Genomic DNA, 19,362 nt, shown 5'->3' on the forward strand with positions numbered 1-19,362 from the left:
CGAATGGGGCTACCCAATAGACTCTCTAGACTTGAGATATATTATTAAAATGTATTTTGACAGACTTGGGGTTACCAATAAACGATTTAAAAATAACATGCCGGGGCCTGATTTTGTGCAGTGCTTTTTAAATCGCCATAAAGACAAAATCTCACAACGAATTTGTCAAAATATAAAAAGATATGGCTGCTGTAACACCTGAAACAATCACAAGTTTTTTCGAAGAACTAGAGAAGTCATTGGTCGATGTGCCAGTGACGAAAATTATCAATTATGATGAAACGAACCTCGCCGACTACCCTGGGCGAAGAAAAATACTGACAAAAAGAGAAACTAAATACCCAGAGCACACCCCGGACACTCCATACAAAATCATCGTTTTGACAGTCACACTGTAGATACTGCAAATGTGTGTGTTAACGCTTTATGGTTGGCACATTTTTGACTAGCGTAAAAAAAAATTCGCGTTTTTCTGATGAAATGTACATCCGTAAACAGCACAATATCTAACCATTTTCTACGAAAAACGATAATCACAAATCCGAAATAATAAAATTACTTTAAGTCAATTTGATTAATGTTGTCAATCTTCGTTGCGTATCGTCCCTGTAGAAAAATATGGACCATTTTTAGACTGATCGTGCGGGGAAGGTAAGTGTTTTATTTTGGCGGGAGGCGGAGAGTGTCCGTTCTGTAGCGTTTAGCTACTATTATGTATTCTGTGCCCAGAGCGTATAATGAATCACTCAAAATAGATTGTTTATATTATGATGGCTGGTACAGCAGCCGGGGACCTATTGCCACCTTACGTGGTTTAGAAGGCCCAAAATTTATACGACACATGGGTTTCACGCGGACCACGTGGTGCAAAGTACAATAGGTCTATTTCGGGGTGGTTTGACGGAAATACGTTTGAAGATTGGATCCAGACCATAATCATCCCTTATTTTGAAGACAAGCCAGGCAGAAAACTGCTTATAGGTGACAATTTGTCGTCACATATATCGGTGGATATGTTTAAAGAAAAACAAGTCGATTTTGTGTTTTTGCCAGCAAACGCCACTCATTTAACGCAGAAGATGTAGCTTTTTTCAGACCAATGAAAATAGCTTGGCGGGAGATTCCTCACAAATGGAAGAAAACCGATGGTTATATCGAGATATGTGTGCCAAAAGGGTGTTTTCCACCATTATTAAAACTCTTGATGGAAACGATTCAGGATAATGCAGTTTCAAATTTAAAATCTGGTTTTAAAAAGACGGGTATTGTACCATTTTTCAAAGTAGAATCGTTGTAGCGATGCAGAAAAAAAATAAAAGGGGAACTGCTTGTGGTGGCAAAAATAAAATCAGTGAAGATAATATTAAAAGAATAGTTGACCATATGATTTGTTTCCCAAATATGTTAGCCATAATTGTAGGGGCAAGACTGATAGTCGTTATTTGAATACTGAACTCAACCTATTAAAAATGTATGATTTATTTAATGCTAAATATCCGACAAATGAAGACTTACCGAGTCTTGCAACATATAAGAAAAATTTAATCTCAGATTTAAAGCCCCAAAAAGTGACACATGTAAAACTTGTGATACTTTTGCAGCTAATATAAAATCCTTAACAAGTGTACATGCGGAAGAAGCTAAGAAGCAACGAGATTTGCATATTAATAAAGCTTCAGAGCTTAGAAATAAAATGAAAGCCGATCTGAGTTTGGCTTTGGAAAGAGATACTGTAGAAACACTTACTTTTGAGTTTTGACATGTAAAAAACCCATCCACTTCCAAAAATACCAACTAATACAGCTTATTATAAACGGCAGCTAAATTTGTATAATTTGGGGATTTGGGGAAAATTAATTATTACTGTTTAACACATAATGTTAAACAACTTTTATCTTCATAACATGTTAAAACATTCTTAAATTTGGATTCAAAAGTTGAAAACGTTTCTATTCACCCCATTTTACGGAATTTGATCTTAAACTGTCACTGTCAAAATGTCATTTTTCTCCGCCATTTTGAAAGTTAACATTGATTTTTAAGAGGGGAAAAAGTCAGTTCAATGTCAGTTAAATAAAAATACAATAAAAAGCCGAGTCTACAAGAATTACCTACTTTCTTTTACTGAATCTATAAATATATGAAATTTGTTTTATTGCTTGAAGTTTTTAATAATGTTACACAGGTGATTATATTCTAGACAATTCTTAGCATATTATAACTATTAAATATTCTCTAATAAATGAAAAATAAACGAAACCTAATCGTATTTTACATATATTTTTTCCGACTAACAATATATTTGTAATACGGGAATGATACAGATAACAAATATAACATTATAAATTAGGGGCCGTCCATTAATCACTTATGATTTTATAAGGCAACCCAATATATGACGTGTTTATACTTGCAAACTATTTTCCATACTTGCAAAGAATCATTTTTTATTTATTTGTAAAACTCTTGGTTTGATGCCTAAGAGCCTCTCGTGATTAATGGATAGCCCCTTACTGAGGCATTTAAAATTAATAATACAATTATTTATGAAACTCACTATTTGAAATTATTATAATTGGCTATAATATAGAGTTTAGTCTATTAAATTGTTTTTTAAATGCCTCAATAACCATAATGTATGATATTTTTCTTTAACATTTGACTACGAAATTTATCTATAGACAAAGGTGTAAAAAACTACTCGACCAAGGTGTTAGGTGCAAAGGTGTATGTGTTACATTAAAAACACTTTCAATTTTACAAATCTTACTAATTTTGGACGAACTTTCTATAAATTAGTGGTCGATAACGGGTTCGTCCATGTTACATATAATATATAACCTATCCAATAATGTGTGAAATAATTTATGAAATCGGTCAAGTAGTTCCTGAGAGTAGCGCGTTGAAACAGAACTTTGGCTTTATATAATTAGTATATAGATTTTGACGAGACAACGTCTTATAATTAGATAGAGCCGGCTGCACGCACGAAAAAAATGACTCATGCGGCGTTACCTCGTTCTGAGGCGCTTGAAGTGCAAGCGAGAGCGCGGAACGAGCGACAAAGAAGCACAATCGGACGTTGTCACGTTCAACTATCGTCAGTAAACCGACTTTACAGACAACCAATTTCTTTAAGAACTCTTTCTCTCTCTCTCATCTGTTTGTCAGAATCGATTTTATTACTGTATTTTTCAAGTATTCGATTTTGCATATAAATAATGCTTTATTTAATTTTGCCTGACTGACTGTATTTAAATTTGATGTAAGAGTCAGGCTGACTCTTACATCAAATTTAAATACATACAAACTTCTTAGCTTAGATTATGCATTCATTTGACGACCTATTACGTCACAAAATGGCGCAGAATCGATCCTATTCTCAGTTGAATCGTTCAAGTTCGAGCTCGTTCAAGCTCAGTTCAAGCAATTATTCTCATTAATTAAACACAAATTCAAATAAAAAATACAATAACTTTCGTCTATAAAAAACGAACTTTTAGGGATATGGGACAGATACAATTTTACATGTATTACTGATGATATTAATGGGGAAGTATATAATAATGAAATCTGTTCCCAACCGAGACTATATTTATTCCTGACCTTCGCGGGGAATCGAACTCCGGACTCAGCGCATCACGCGTTAACCACTGCAACAAGGGGGGATAGTCAAAAAAAAAATGTACATATAAAGAAATTTAAAAGATAAAATATGGCGTTGATCTACATTTAATACATTTTTAAATGAAAATTTAAAAGTACATCGATTCATAGTAATTCATATTCATATACTACATCAAAAAGAAACTCTTCCTACTATAGTTTTGACTGTAACGTTAGCAGTTACTTTTACCATATAAAATAAACATCAAATTAACCCCCCCCCTTTTGAAACACACATGGTTATAGAAACTTTTTATGGTACCAATTAACCACAGCTTGTCATCATTTAATTATTACCGCACTTACCCCCCCCCATGTTATGTCTCCCCCCCATTAAGAGCAAGTCTCCCCTACCTATGAAACTCGTTAAGCTTACTTATACCCCCTAATTATATGTGTCTAACCGCCCCCCCCACAATATAACACAGCCCCTACCGCTGGAACTTACTTGCTTACTCACCCCCCCTCCCCTGGAACTTGTTCAGCTTCTCGCAACTCGGCATGCGCATCCGCTGCGCCTCCGCGTACTGGCTCGTGTCGCCGAAGTTGCGCGCCTTCCACGCCATGCTGTCGCGGTAGTTGCGCTCGCGTTGACACGCGTGACGGAGCCCGACTACGTGTGTAAATAAATAATAATATGAGAAATGTTTAAAGAAAAGAAAATAATCGATCATATGGCGAGATTCGAACCCGCATCTTTCACAATCAAGGGTGAGGACGGCTGAACCCGCTGATGAGACGTGGTTCACAAACACGGGTGGCGTGACATAGACCGTGATTGCGAAAGATGTACTCCATCTACGTGAAAAAGGGGTCGAATCCCGCCACGTGATCGATTATTTTCTATTCTTTAAACATTTCTCATATACATATAAAGCATTTGAATTTAAATCCTTTAAAATAGTTAGCGAATATTTTAGCTAATAGTTTAGCGAACATTACATAATTAGTATTATATATATTAAAATCAATAGTCAGACATTTAGGGTATCAAAACTATGTTGTTTTTTTTTATCTCCTGTAAAATTTTACTTGGAAAAAACATCATGACATGTCGCACTGCTATTATTACAACGTGTCAACTCAAAATCGACTCAACTTGAAATAACTCATTTTTCATACGTAAAATGAAATTCCACACGTGTCAATAAAACCGTCGTTCAAATAGTGTAAAAAACAATGGAGAGATGGCGTTAGTAGTCACTATTGGTGAATGTTTAGTTACGGTTGAAATACGAAATTGTGGGGACATGTCGCTTCGGGTGTAAACCGCATTATTTTGGATTGAAACGTTATTGATGAATCAGGTATGTAACAACCTTATTGTTGATTTAAACCTATAGTCTGTCCACTATAAGAATTGCTTTTTGACAGCTCGACGGGTGATACCAGAAGTGATATCCAAAAGATTATCGATTGTGATAACATTTCAATTATAAATTCAAAATATTATCATAAATCGAATCAGGTACGTAAATAATAATTACACTAATAAGATATGTAATAATAAGACCACATATCTATGCATTTTATGTTAAAAATAAACGAAACTAATATTTTATTATTTATTGGTTTCTAGAGCGTTATAGAGCGCCAAGCACTGTGGAAAAATTGTCAATACACCATCTTCTGTCTACAAGCAAAGCTACAAACCCTCTTGATTTTATAGAACTCAGTGGATATTTTCTCAGACTCCCTCTATAAGTTTCGGAAAGCAATGCTTAACATTAAGACTTAATTCTTTTTCAAATTCACATATTATTGTCCTTATGTCCGTAATATATAGATGATATATTTAATGTAATGTAAGTTGTACTCTTTAATGATAAGAGCACACACATTTCTTTTTTGTTTAATTTTAATTGTGTATAGATATCGCCTAATTTATTATTATTTTCTGTGAATGTAGTGTTCATCTGTAATAGTTGTGCATAATAACGTGTAAATCCTATGTTACTGTTTTAAGTGAATGATACATATGTAACAACTGGTGATGAACCTTTTTAATAAATAAATAAATAGAACATTGCAAACTTATAATGACTGCAGATGCATACAAAGGAGCTGCAATAGCTACTTTTGAAGAAAATGACTGCCCATTGTGGCATGAGTTGAGGTATGGAAGGATCACAGCTTCAAAAGCTTATGACGCTGCACATTGCAATACTCTCGATGGAACGATAACGGATACCATTTTGGGAGTAAATTCACGTAAATTGAGGGACACAGAGGCTATGAAAAGGGGTAGATTGTTGGAAAGTCAGGTTTTAAATGAAGTAGAAAAAATTCGTAAAATAAAAATAAGCAAATGTGTGTGGTATAATGATATGTACATGTGAAGGTAGTTCTAAGATAATTAACAATAAACAGTTGTCTGCTTGACTTGGAGTTATTAATACGTGTTCCCTGTACATCACATGGTGACAGCGGTGGGATACGAACCCACGCCCTTTCGGACTGGTGATTAAAGTTAAATAGTACACATCCTTTTATGGGTGCTTTTCCAGATGGTGAAAATAGTGTATATAGTATAGAAATAAAATGCCCAACATCAGCAATGGGACGATATGTCAGTTCAGGAAATAAATTGACTGCCAAATATATGGCACAAGTGCACACACACTACACTCACGTTAAAAGGATCTTCACAACAATATAAACACGATTTAGGAGATATATTATTATCCCTTCTAATCACCTTACACCACTGTTTTCGTATTTTCGCAGTATTTGTGCACTCCGGTACTATACAATACTTATAAGATAATTTTTTTACTTCTTCCATGGTTTTAAAGTTATTAAAACTATAAATATTACGAAGTAACTGAAAAGTCCACAGTAAACACTAAGGTAAACACCCACTGGACGTGTTATGTGACGTCACGCAAAGCGCGCGGAAAATAGCGGCGTTTGAACTGCTTAAATTTTTTAAAAGTTTGAAATTTCATTTTTAAAAATACCTAGAGTATTTTGAAGCCCATTAATATAAAATGTTGGCAAAGTCCTAGACCTTCCTAGACCTTCATCAGATATTTCACTTGGGGAACTTTATATTGTCGTCCATGCTGGTACTGAAGAAGTTTTCATACCAAATGCACTTCTCGTTTACAAGTCGAAAGACAATAATGCCGACTTTCACCACGACATGAATAAAGAAAATTTCAAGAAATGGAAATTATTACGATGCTTATTCCTAATTTACCTGGTCCAAGTGTTATTATAATAGACAATGCGTCACAAATGCGCCTATCACTGAATTCAAACAAACAGAGTGCCTACAATGACATCAAGAAAAAATGTAATTAAGAAGTGGTTACTTCAAAACGGAATTGACTTTACAGACCAAATGACCAAATCAGTTTTATTAGAACTCGTCAAGAAACATAAACCAGCACCTGAAATTGAAATAGATAAGATTATCCTACTACTGTGATCTGAATGCCATTGAGCTAATTTGCAGCCTTGCGAAAAGAAGAGTGTCAGAGAAGAATATTAATAGAGAAAAAGCTGAAATGTAGGAAAACGAAAAAATAATCGACTATGGAAATAATCGACTACCAAACACAATGCACTGTGCTGCTAAAATTCATACATATAGAAAAGTGTTTCATGAAGATTATAACATTGGCTTTCACACACCTAAAAAAACCAGTGCGAACTATGCATTAGCTTTAAAAACGCTGTTATGTCGCCAGGAAAAGTCAAATGACAAAACAATGGTTAAGGAAGGCTACATGTTGCCTGTTATACCCTCCAGGCAGTGTTGCCTCTTCCGAAAGGAGATGTATTTGATTTTGATTATACTTTATATTATAAGTGTAAGTTCAATGTTTGTAATTTTACTATAAGTGAATTAGCGAAAGACTATTGTGATTTTTGTCTGGAGCGAGGTCGAGGCATTAAGAGGAGCTAACGAAATAAATGACAATAATTTACGAATCACATTTTATTCTGATAATTGCTGTGGTCAGGAAAATAATAAGTTTATATTTTCTATGTATTTATATGCCATTTTCAGTCGTGAATTATGGTCCAAGTCAAATCCAAAATCATGTTATATTAGCTGTGATTTCCAGTAAATTAAAGTATGTATAAAAAAGAATTAGTAGCTACCTTAACTTGTTATATAACTATGTTATATTTCTTTTGTAATCCATGTCATGTACTTATTAATATCTTCTAGATATTTGTGTAATTTAATATGAAAAACAGTATCTAGATAAAGCATTAAATAAAAAAGGATTCTTGTTCTGATAAAAAAGATGTAATATTTTTTTTTGATTATCATTAGATTCTGGGTTTGATACCTTAGTTGGCAGAAGTGTTTAAGGCTTCTCTCAAAACAAAAAAAAACACAACAGCCAAAACTTTTAGTGTATGTGTAAAAAGCACATATCATGCAGACTTCATGTTATTAGAACATTAGCAGTTTAATTTTATTTTTTCTCTTAATTTCAGACTTCTACAGTTTCTAGCCACAATGTCTCTGATAAAAATGATATTTGACTGCATATAGCTGCTGGCACATCTAAAATGGGTCTTCCTGTTTTGGAATCTCACTTGGATATCCCAACTCCTCCTTGTGCACAAAATAAGCTTGAAGTATGACAAGGAACTTCCCAAAAGAAATGCACTTCCAAAATGAAAGAACAACTATTAAAAATGAAGAGGAAAATCAACAAAATTTATAAAGCATTTAAAAAATGAGACATTTTTTAATGTTTTGAGGAAAAATGAGACAGTCACAGAAATTCTGCAAACAAAAGTAATTTCCACTTTTGCCTTATTACTCCAAGGAGAACTGCAGAATTTTGAAAGAAAATCTAGGGGTCGTCCTTGGAATTTGGACGAGAAAATAATTGCACTGGGGCTGTACAAAAAGTCCCCAACTTGTTACAAATTATTAAGAAGAATGATTTGCCTGCCTGTTCCTAGTTCACTCAAGTCATTGAATTTCAAATGAATGCTGGGCCAAATAAACAAATTTTGCAAATTTTGAAAAAATATTCCAAATCCTTGCTGCCATCTGAGAGGGAATTTACTCTTATGGGATGAGATGTCCATCAGGAAACATTTGTGGTACAACCCAAAGGAAGATGTAATTGAAGGCTTCCAAAATCGTGGAACGCAAGGGAGATTTTCACAGGTGGCTTCTCACGCCCTTGTTTTTATGGTGGTGGTGTAAAAGTTAAACAGCCAGTGGCATATTATTTATTATGTATTTAGCCCATGAAGATTTATGGGATTTTATAGAAGAATCTGCACTGGGTGTTCCCAAGGTCAATGACAGCCGCAAACAACTACAGGCACTCGCAAAGATATGTTTGATGGTTCAACTCTCGTCTTTTTAATAAATATTTCACACACGATCTGATCCCATACTAAGCTTTCGCTTGAATTATGGAAACCAGATCGCTGATAAATATACATACATCATTTTAAATAAATACTTATATATCTAGCTCTATCTGGGTCTAGCGGCTAGACCCAGATAGAGCTAAACTCTAGCCGGTGAAGGCTCTCCCTCGGGACGGCACTTCACATTCGAACATCGTGGAGTTCGGACCTTCCACTACTTGGAACTGTAAACCTTTTCTTTGCTAGTGTTTTATTTTAATGTGTAATGTGTAACGTAACGGTTATTAACAATGATTGTATTGTATGGTGTTTCTTTGCTCGATTACCCAACGCAACGCCCACAGCTTGAAAATAGATTCACATTCTACACAAAGGTGTCTATATGTCGGGGAAAGCCCCGACATATAGATAATTAAAAACCAGACACAGAACACACATCCATGTTCATCACACAAATATTTGCCCCGGGTGAGAAGCCAACTGGCCAGTCAAGTCAGTTTTCCCACGTTAGAAATGCTGCCCCTGGTTACGAGGCATGGTAAAATTTGAAAACAGCCTATGAAGATAGGGGACTGTGTCGTCGTCTTGGACTCTTACGCACGTTATTTGGATTAAAATTGGAACAATTTAGTGGTATGGAAGCGTATATCTTGCGAATCACAGACTTGGATCAACAATTCAACACAACAAAACAGTGTTAATGTTAAACGGTTTACCTCCAGATTATGATCCGCTTATCATGGCTTTAGAAAATTCTAACGTTAAATTGTGTAGTGAAACAGTGAAAAGTAAATTATTACAAGAAAATGATGTATTTATTTATTAGTATCTATCATATTAATAGAAATATATCTTTCACATAATATACTCATGTTATCATTATATACAACTCTAGACTGAAACTCCAATAGTCACTTGGGGTCACTGAAAATCAGTGGTGGTAAGGTATTAATCACCTTGCCATCATAAACTGAGCTGGCTCCATTTGTCAGGTCACTCACTGCCACATTCTTAGGAATAAGATTCTTTTTATTTAATTATTTTTCTTTTATTTCTTTTTGTTTTTCTTTTGTTTGTAAATGTATCTCGTGTTGTGATCTTGACAATAAATGTGTTTTATTTATTTATTTATTTAAAATTTACGTAGAGAATTCGACAAGAACGAAGGTGCAATGTTTAAAAATAAATCTACTACAAAAGGTATCAACAAACCTCTAAAGAGTCAAGACCCTTTTCTGGAAATGCAGTTCACACGAAATTCTCAGCAAACATAATGTCTAATTTGATGTATCTTACTTTCTTTCCTCTTCCTCAATTTTGTGTTTTCTTTTTGTGAACCTTATTTCAGAAATAATTAATGTATTCTTTCTTTGTAGCTTAAAGTGCTTTTATTGCAAGAAACCAAATCACTTTGCTAAAAACTGTCCAACTAAAATGAACAATAAAAATAATAACAGACGGGCTGAAAATGAAAAGTGTGAGAAAGCGTGGATCGCAATAGGTAAGGCACTTACCTGTGTTCGTAAGGGCAATATTAATAGTGGGTACACACGTACGCACATGCTCGATAAACTTGCTCGATCTCGAGCTAGTACGAACGTGTGTACCATGCAAGTCTCAAGACAAATGCTCGAAGCCAACCATTTCAATCCAACAACTTCGATTCGAGCAAGATTCAAACCTCCATAATTTTTGCTCGATGTTCGAAGCAATCTTGTTTGTACGAGTAGCTGCGACTTCGAGCATGTCAGTCGTGAGCGAGTGATTAATCGAAAAGGTTGTGCGTGCGCAGCTGAAATGTCGGACTTTCGAGTGTTTACTCGTGATTTTGTGGAACAATTTATAAACATGTATCGAGAAGAAGAGTGTTTATGGAAAACAACGTTAAAAGAGTACAGCGACAAGGGTAATAGAAACGCTGCGTATGATCGTTTAATTTTATTATGCAAAACGGTGGAACCAAACATTGACAGAAATGGAGTGATAAAAAAAATTAACTCTCTAAGGGCATCTTGGAGGAGAGAGAAGAAAAAATTTCCCACCAAACACAACAACGTATCGTCCATTGCTCGAAGAGTTTCAACGCACACTGAACATGATCTTCGCGCAAGCTTTTACGTGTAGACGCGAGTTCAAGCATGTCTGTGCTATAGCTTTGTTCGAAGAGACTTGCTCGACTAGCAAGTATGTACGTGTGTACCCACCATAATACTAAAGAAATTGTCGAACAGCTGAACGACTCTGCTAAATTAGCCGCAGAAGTACTTCATCAGGACTCTGAATCAAGAAAGTTTTTTGCTCTTGCTGGAACAAGTCTAGTAATAAAGGAAGCCGTCAAAAAAGTAAAAACGGATGAATACCTTTTTGGCAAAAATTGTGGGGAACTAATTAAAGCGGCCCAGACCATTCAGAAAACAGGCTCCCAAATTCAAAAACCATCTAGACAGGAAAACTGGAAGAGCCCACTGCAACCACATCTTCAATCCCGCAGCGGGCAAGCACATCCTCAACCTCACAGCGGGCAAGGCAAGTAGATTCAGACTTCACAGCAAGCTGAGAGCCAGAGACCTCAACAACAGCGGAAGACGCAAGCCCGGCGCTCCAGCCGACAACCCCGAGACTAATGTCGCCGATACTAGAGGTACATGCCGGTAAACTGATATATACCATTATTTTATAACAACATTATTGACAGAAAGAGAAAGAAAATTGTTGACGTTGATAATTTTATGCCGCTGCAATTCGCAACCACATGGATATTACTCGAGAATTGAATATTCTACACGGGGAAAGCATATGAATTCGAAAGACGCAGGCTTATTTTTTGGCGATAAATAGTCTTTATCGAAGGTTTTAAATTTAATTGGCTTTAGATTTAATACATCTAACAAGCGGAAAACCCTTTCGAACTCTCCGATACTATTTTGAATAAACATTCTTGCGTCAAATAAATAAAATTACAGATTGGGACAACGTGATGTGTAGACGAAACATTTCTTATACAAAATTCTTCATGGATTATCAGCTTAGTCTCCTCAATTTCAACACGCCAAAAATTGGTACCCGTATTCATGCAACCTGCTGCAAGTTGTAGGGTTGCCAACCATACTTTATAATAACGTATCCTACTTTTAATAATATGAACATACATTTTAGAACAAATCGTATGAACCGCCCATACCCCGCACCCCTCAATAGGATAGTGGCCAGTAATCAGTATGCTTTCAACGATAGCGTGAGTGTGCGTGTTCAATGTTCATAGCTGTGAAATTACTGGGAATTAACGAAATTGTACAAAATATTTAAATTCTCTTTGTTTTGGTCATATTTTCTGAAAAAAAAAATATTATTATATAACAGTTGGGCTAGATATATATTGTATGTATGTATGGTAATATTAAATTTGTGTTTGAGAAATTAACTATTAATCGATACTGTTTAAAATCAGCTCATTATCACACTGTTTGTATGCATTTTCTGAGAACATTTACTATGGTAAGGATTTTTTTTTACACCATATGAAAGTAGAGATTTCAATGAACAAAAAGCTCCCCAAGTTTTTGCAAAAAGATCATATTTTGACGGGAGAATTCTCGATTGAAAATTAGGTTTTTTTTGGTATTAAGTTGAAATAAGGCGAAAAAATAAATAATTTTAATCAAATAATAAAAGAACTTAAATAAAAAGCAATGGTTGCACTAAGAATCACAAACAAATGATTGCGTTTTTTTTCTCTAAGACGGGTTCTGTCTGCACTATCCCACTTGAGCAACAAAATACTGTTAATGCTGAGTCGTACACTACTATTTGTTTGCCCAATGTCTTAGAAAAAATGAGGGAAAAGCGACCTAGAAGTTGCACCTTGTTGCACCATGACAGTGCTTCGGCGCACACCGCGAACAAAACAAAGTCATTTTTAGTTTCTGAAAACATAGAGACCGTGACCCATGCCGCACGCAGTCTTTACCTAGCACCGTGCGATTTCTTCGTTTTCCCAAAAATCTAAGATTCAATGAGTGGTTCGACATTTACGTGGCCAGAAGAGGCCGTGATTGCTTTCAAACAGCACGCAGAAAACATACCCTCGGACCAATGGTCCTCATGTTTCCAGAAATAGTTTGAACGGATGAAAAAGTGTTTTAAATGTAACGGAGATTACTTTAAAAAGTAGTAAATATAATATTACTCAAATAAATTGTTTTACATATGAGTTACGCAAAACTTTCAGTGTGGCCCACGTATTACAAGAAAATTTACGAAGAGACTTCGACAAGAACGAAGGTGCAATATTTACAAATAAGTCTACTACAAAAAGTATCAACAAACCTCTAAAGAGTCAAGACCCTTTTCTGGAAATGCAGTTCACACGAAATTCTCAGCAAACATAATGTCTAATTTGATGTATCTTACTTTCTTTCCTCTCCCTCAATTTTGTGTTTTCTTTTTGTGAGTGTACCTTATTTCAGAAATAATTAATGTATTCTTTCTTTGTTGCTTAAAGTACTTTTATTGCAAGAAACCAAATCACTTTGCTAAAAACTGTCCAACTAAAATGAACAATAAAAATAATAACAGACGGAGTGAAAATGAAAAGTGTGAGAAAGCGTGGATCGCAATAGGTAAGGCACTTATCTGTGTTCTTAAGGGCAATATTAATACTAAAGAAATTGTCAAACAGCTGAACGACTCTGCTAAATTAGCCGCAGAAGTACTTCATCAGGACTCTGAATCAAGAAAGTTTTTTGCTCTTGCTGGAACAAGTCTAGTAATAAAGGAAGCCGTCAAAAAAGTAAAAACGGATGAATACCTTTTTGGCAAAAATTGTGGGGAACTAATTAAAGCGGCCCAGACCATTCAGAAAACAGGCTCCCAAATTCAAAAACCATCTAGACAGGAAAACTGGAAGAGCCCACTGCAACCACATCTTCAATCCCGCAGCGGGCAAGCACATCCTCAACCTCACAGCGGGCAAGGCAAGTAGATTCAGACTTCACAGCAAGCTGAGAGCCAGAGACCTCAACAACAGCGGAAGACACAAGCCCGGCGCTCCAGCCGACAACCCCGAGACTAATGTCGCCGATACTAGAGGTACATGCCGGTAAACTGATATATACCATTATTTTATTACAACATTATTGACAGAAAGAGAAAGAGACAAGAAAATTGTTGGCGTTGATAATTTTATGCCGCTGCAATTCGCAACCACATGGATATTATTCGAGAAGAGAATATTCTACACGGGGAAAGCATATGAATTCGAAAGACGCAGGCTTATTTTTTGGCGATAAATCGTCTTTATCAAAGGCTTTAGATTTAATACATCTAACAAACGGAAAACCCTTTCGAAGTCTCCGATACTATTTGGAGTAACATTCTTGCGTCAAATAAATAAAATTACAGATTGGAACAATGTGATGTGTAGACGAAACATTTCTTATACAAAATTCTTCATGGATTAGTTTACAGCCCTGATCAGCTTAGTCTCCTCAATTTCAACACGCCAAAAATTGGTACCCGTATTCACAATCGTAAGGGCGGCCGTACACTGACAGGAGTTTTACAAATATAGAACATATAACTTGGAATTTTACTGAGGCAGGGCACGGTAAAGGTGCCCCTGATGGAATCGGAGCTGTATTAAAGCGATCTGAGACTAATTTAGTAAAATGCGGAGAGCATATACCGGATTTAACTACATTCGTCGAATTGTCAAAAGAACATCTGATTAATGTTATTATAGACACAGTTTCAGAGTATGCACTTTTCGAGAAGGATTTGTTGGTGCCCAAAAATTTGCAACACTTCAAAGGTACGCAAAAACCATCAAATTGTATGGAACCTAAATAAAAAAGCAATGATTGCACTAAGAATCCTAAGTTGTACGGAAAGTTCTTGTCGCATATTGGCGAATCAGTGTCCTCATGGCAATCATTTAAGCTTCCACGAACCTCTGCTGAAAGCATTGCCGAGGGTGATGATCCTTTCCGACGTTTTAATTCGAAGTGCTGATCAAGAAAGCATTTCGAATTCAACATTTGTGGCTTTACCAATAATATCACCTGCATTTTCCACGTTATCCGAGTTAGAATTGCCTTCTGAACTGCAAAGGAGTTCTTTAGATAATATTTTAGCAAAAGGTTACGATGATAAGGAGAATATCGCCGACAATGTAATAGAGCAGAGTGACAGTAGTGACAGCTTTGAGATATTTCCCAGAATGAAAAAGAAACATGAATTTTAACCTTTTTAGTTTTTAAAAAGCTAATTTCAAAAATATTATAATGACTTTTCAGTAGTATTGGAATCATGCGCAGGTCCGAAAGACTTTTTGAAAGGGCAAATCTTAAAAACAGAAGGTTTACCCTTTGTAACGTCAATATTCCGAAGAAACGAGAAAATTCGCGTTGACGCTGCATTTCTTTTATTCTTTTCACTCAAAGCTTACGATTTTGTACGTCGTACGTGTAACACTAGTCTGCCTCATCCAAGAACCTAAACGAGGTGGTACCAAAACATCAATGCCGAACCTGGATTCTGCCAAGGAAAGGAGCATTTGAGACTTTAAAAGTAAAAGTACAAGTCACCTGCGCTCTGATTTTTTACGAAATGTCGATTCGAAAATCCTTATGCTGGAATCCACAAACAAAAACATATCACGGGCGAGTCACTGTGGGCACTGATTCCGACAACGATTCGTTAGAAGTGGAGAATCAGTGTTTTGTTTTTTTGCTGAACTCTATAAATGGCGGGTGGAAAGTTCCCGTTGGATATTTTTTTTTCACGTTCCTGACAGGAGAACAGAAAGCGGAGTTATTGAAAATGTGTATACAAAGATGCGAGGATGTAGGTGTAAAAATTGAAAATGTGTATACAAAGATGCGAGGATGTAGGTGTAAAAATTGTAAGCGTAACATGCGATGAGCCTGCTACCAACTTTTCCATGTTTTCTGAAATGGGATGTCAGCTTATAATGGATCAAGAAAACACAACTTTCACCTACAGCCAAACCAAAATGCATGCTTTCATAGATCCTTGCCATGCTATAAAACTGGTGAGAAACACATTTGGAGATTTAAGAATATTATACGTACGGCAAGAAAAATTGACTTCGGTTTTTTTGAAAAGATTAGTAAAGTTGCAAGAACAGGATGGCAACCATAATAACCAAGGCCTACATATCCTTCGTAAAACAAAAAATGAAGGTCCGCCTAGATACGCAACTCCTGAGCAACTCGGTGGCAGACGCAGTAGATTTCTGCAATGCGGAATTGCATATGCTTGAATTTTGATACAGTTAGGGTACATCAAATTTTATTCGGGTGATGAAGGACGTATTTGATGTACTGAATAGTCATTCGGTCCGTCCAGCTGGCTGGAAAAATATAATGTGCCCCAAAAACATTGGCTTCATCGAAGCGCTCTTCGAAGGGGCGATCGGTTATATAAACCGGTTAAAACTAGCATCCGGAGAGCTAGTCGTGGGATCAAAAAGAAAAAACTGGGTTCATTGGGCTGCTAATAATTATGAAGAGTGCTCTGCAGCTCTTCCGGCACTTAGTGCAAGACACGCGCATTTTGAAATACTTGCCAGTGTACAAAATTAGCCGGGACCATATTGAATTGTTTTTTTCTGCTATCAGAGCTCGTAGAGGGTTTAACAACAACCCTAACGCAGTGCAACTGAAAGCTGCATTTAAAAGACTGATAGTAAGGGCAGAAATTCGGGACGGCGGCCTCGGCAACTGCATCCCTTTAGAACAAATCAATATATTAAACTGCTAAAATCAATTGAACGAAAGAAAAGCGTTTAGAGAGATACCTGAAGGCGACAGCGACTTATACGCAGAATATATCGACTGCCTAAATGGCACTCTTTCCAAATACACACAAAGTGTTGCATTTTATATAGCTGGATTTGTGGCCAGGAAAGTGTCTCGCAGCATCACGTGTGAGACATGCATCTCCTTGTTATTGGGAGACCCTGAAGCCAACACAAAAAGTCTTGTGAAATTTAAATCAATAGGGAGATCTTAAATATCCGTCAAAAGATCTCGTGGATATAATACAGAAGACGCAGAAACTGATTAAACCTAATTTAAGAAAAGACATGCCCCAGACCTGTATATATTTAAGTTTTTGATGGATTATGATTCTTTTTTAGTAAATTAGCTTCTAAGGGAGTAAACGAAGTCAAACTATGGTCAGACAAAATCGTAATCGCATCGTATACTATATGTATTTATTAGCTGCAAAAATGTTTAAAATGAAGATAAGCCACCATTTTATGGAAAAGGGCGAACTCAGAATGAGGGCGACTCAATTCATGCTTTAATAGAAAAGACTGCAAGAGATAGAGGTATATTCGCCAGATGAATGGTATTCACTAGTGCAATGGGCAAAAATCAATGGGAATCCTTATACTGTTATCGAGGTTAATGATATTTGATTTTAAAAGTAATATAAGCAAAAAAAATGGACTAAAAATATAAATAAAGATAAAATTATGTGGAATAAAATTAAAAAAAAAACCGGCCAAGTGCGAGTCGGACTCGCGCACCGAGGGTTCCTTACATTGCTGTTTCTTTTGATTGCGTTGACATAGAAGTTTGATTTTGTTACAGCTTAAAGGTATTCTAGACCTGAGTATTTGGTATGAATTTCAATTTAATACCTCTACGCGTTTATGAGGAAATGGGTAGTAAGTTTAAAATTATTAAAAAAAAATATATTATGTGATGTAACTAAAAATTTATGGTTTTCGTAATTTTTCCTTTATCTATGCTAAAAGACGTTGCTTCGTACCAAATTTCAAGATTCTAAGTTCACGGGAAGCACCCTGTAGGTTTTGATTCCCTTGCAAGTGTCGAAAATTTGCGGCATAAACGGCTGTATCTTTTGATTGCGTTGGCTTAGAAGTTTGATTTTTTCACAGCTTCAAGGGACAGTAAACCTGAGTAATTGATATAAATTTCAGCTTCAAACCTCCACGCGTTCCTGAGAAAAAGGGTCTTGACAGACGGACGGACGGACGGACGGACAGACGGACAACAAAGTGATCCTATAAGGGTTCCGTTTTTTCCTTTTGAGATACGGAACCCTAAAAATGATGTTTCTAGATATAGTTTAGGTGATAGTGAAAGCAATCAAATACAATGTTTTAAAAAGACAACTAGATTATCCCAGTTGTAGCCTTTTCCCGAAAAAGCATACAAAGCTTTGTTAAAAATTAATGTGGCAAAATATAAAGATTTAAAATATTATTGTGATAAGAATATTATACCTGAAAAGTATCATTTTATAGAAATTTATTAACATCTGAACATGATGTGAACAATGCAAGTGATGAAGATTAAGAGGTTAGTTATGGGACAACCCGTTTTCAACAGCACCTACCATGACCATTGACCATGATGCCAATCATAAGCACTTGTTAATGAAGACGGCTATTCAAACGTATCTCGATATAAGGTTCCGATACCACGGAAAGTAGTACACGGAGAAAATCTCGTTCAGGAACTATTTAAATAAAATTGTGTTATTTCGAAATGAATAAATAAAAAATAATAATAAAATAAATTAACGAAATTGATAACTACGTAGATATTTATGAGAATTATATTTAATTTCTCAGGGTTGCACCAAGTAACTTTATAATAGTTAAGTAAATTAAAACTTTGCCACAGTAACAGCGTATTTGAAGTGAATACACTGTTAATGGTCAATAGACCATGATAGTCAATAGACTATTTTACCGGCGATATGCACAGCTACGGGCGATATGTAATGTGAAGTGCTGACGGTGCGCTATCGCTCGGAACCTTTAGTGCTATCTTATTCCTATGAATTTTATATTATAATTAAAACATATTATGAAGCATCGTGCTCATAATAACACGTATAATGTAATTTTACTTTTTAATTAAAATTATTTTACATTATAATACTTTGGACACGTGTCTAGGCGAGATAACAACTCCATTGAGCGGCTAGTAGTACAAGGAAAGGTGGAAGGAATCAGATCGCGCGGCAGGTCACCAATGCGCTGGACCGACCAAGTGAAATCCGCTGTAGGAATTCGCGTATCAGACTGCGCCAGACAGTCTAGTAACAGGAAGAGATGGCGGGAGATCGTGCGGCAAGCTGTGTCCGCCTCTACCACCGATGTGGACGTCTCAACGTGACCACGACCACTCTGCCAAGAGTGAATCGACAAAGAAGAAGAACATTATAATATGATTTTTTTATTAATTCACTGGAAAGTGAATTTAACTGGTTGTTAAATAATTACATTTTATTGTTTAAAATTTAAACAATAAAACAAGAACATTACCTTAACAA

The 19,362-nt window shown here is 35.8% G+C and overlaps 1 protein-coding gene across 2 annotated transcripts in view; it reads right to left on the bottom strand.

Moving 5' to 3' along the window:
* Positions 1 to 2,383: 2,383 nt before the first annotated feature.
* Positions 2,384 to 19,362, bottom strand: part of LOC149896062 (dnaJ homolog subfamily B member 12) — a 32,339-nt gene continuing 15,360 nt past the window's right edge. Inside the window, exons 6-7 of one of the 2 annotated variants that reach the window (XM_090117805.1) lie at positions 4,127 to 4,279; positions 2,384 to 3,653 (exon numbers count right to left, since the gene is read on the bottom strand). In XM_090117805.1, coding sequence (XP_089973931.1) covers positions 3,640 to 3,653; positions 4,127 to 4,279 — 167 coding nt within the window. In that variant the 3' untranslated portion in view covers positions 2,384 to 3,639. Of the gene's footprint in view, positions 3,654 to 4,114; positions 4,280 to 19,362 lie in introns of both variants that reach the window. The other variant, XM_090117806.1, reaches the window with a different exon arrangement.

The sequence above is a fragment of the Colias eurytheme genome, chromosome 29 (assembly GCF_061535395.1).
Source record: "Colias eurytheme isolate Ceu_HAF_F1 chromosome 29, ilColEury1 Martin Lab GWU primary, whole genome shotgun sequence".
NCBI classification, from domain to species: domain Eukaryota; kingdom Metazoa; phylum Arthropoda; class Insecta; order Lepidoptera; family Pieridae; genus Colias; species Colias eurytheme.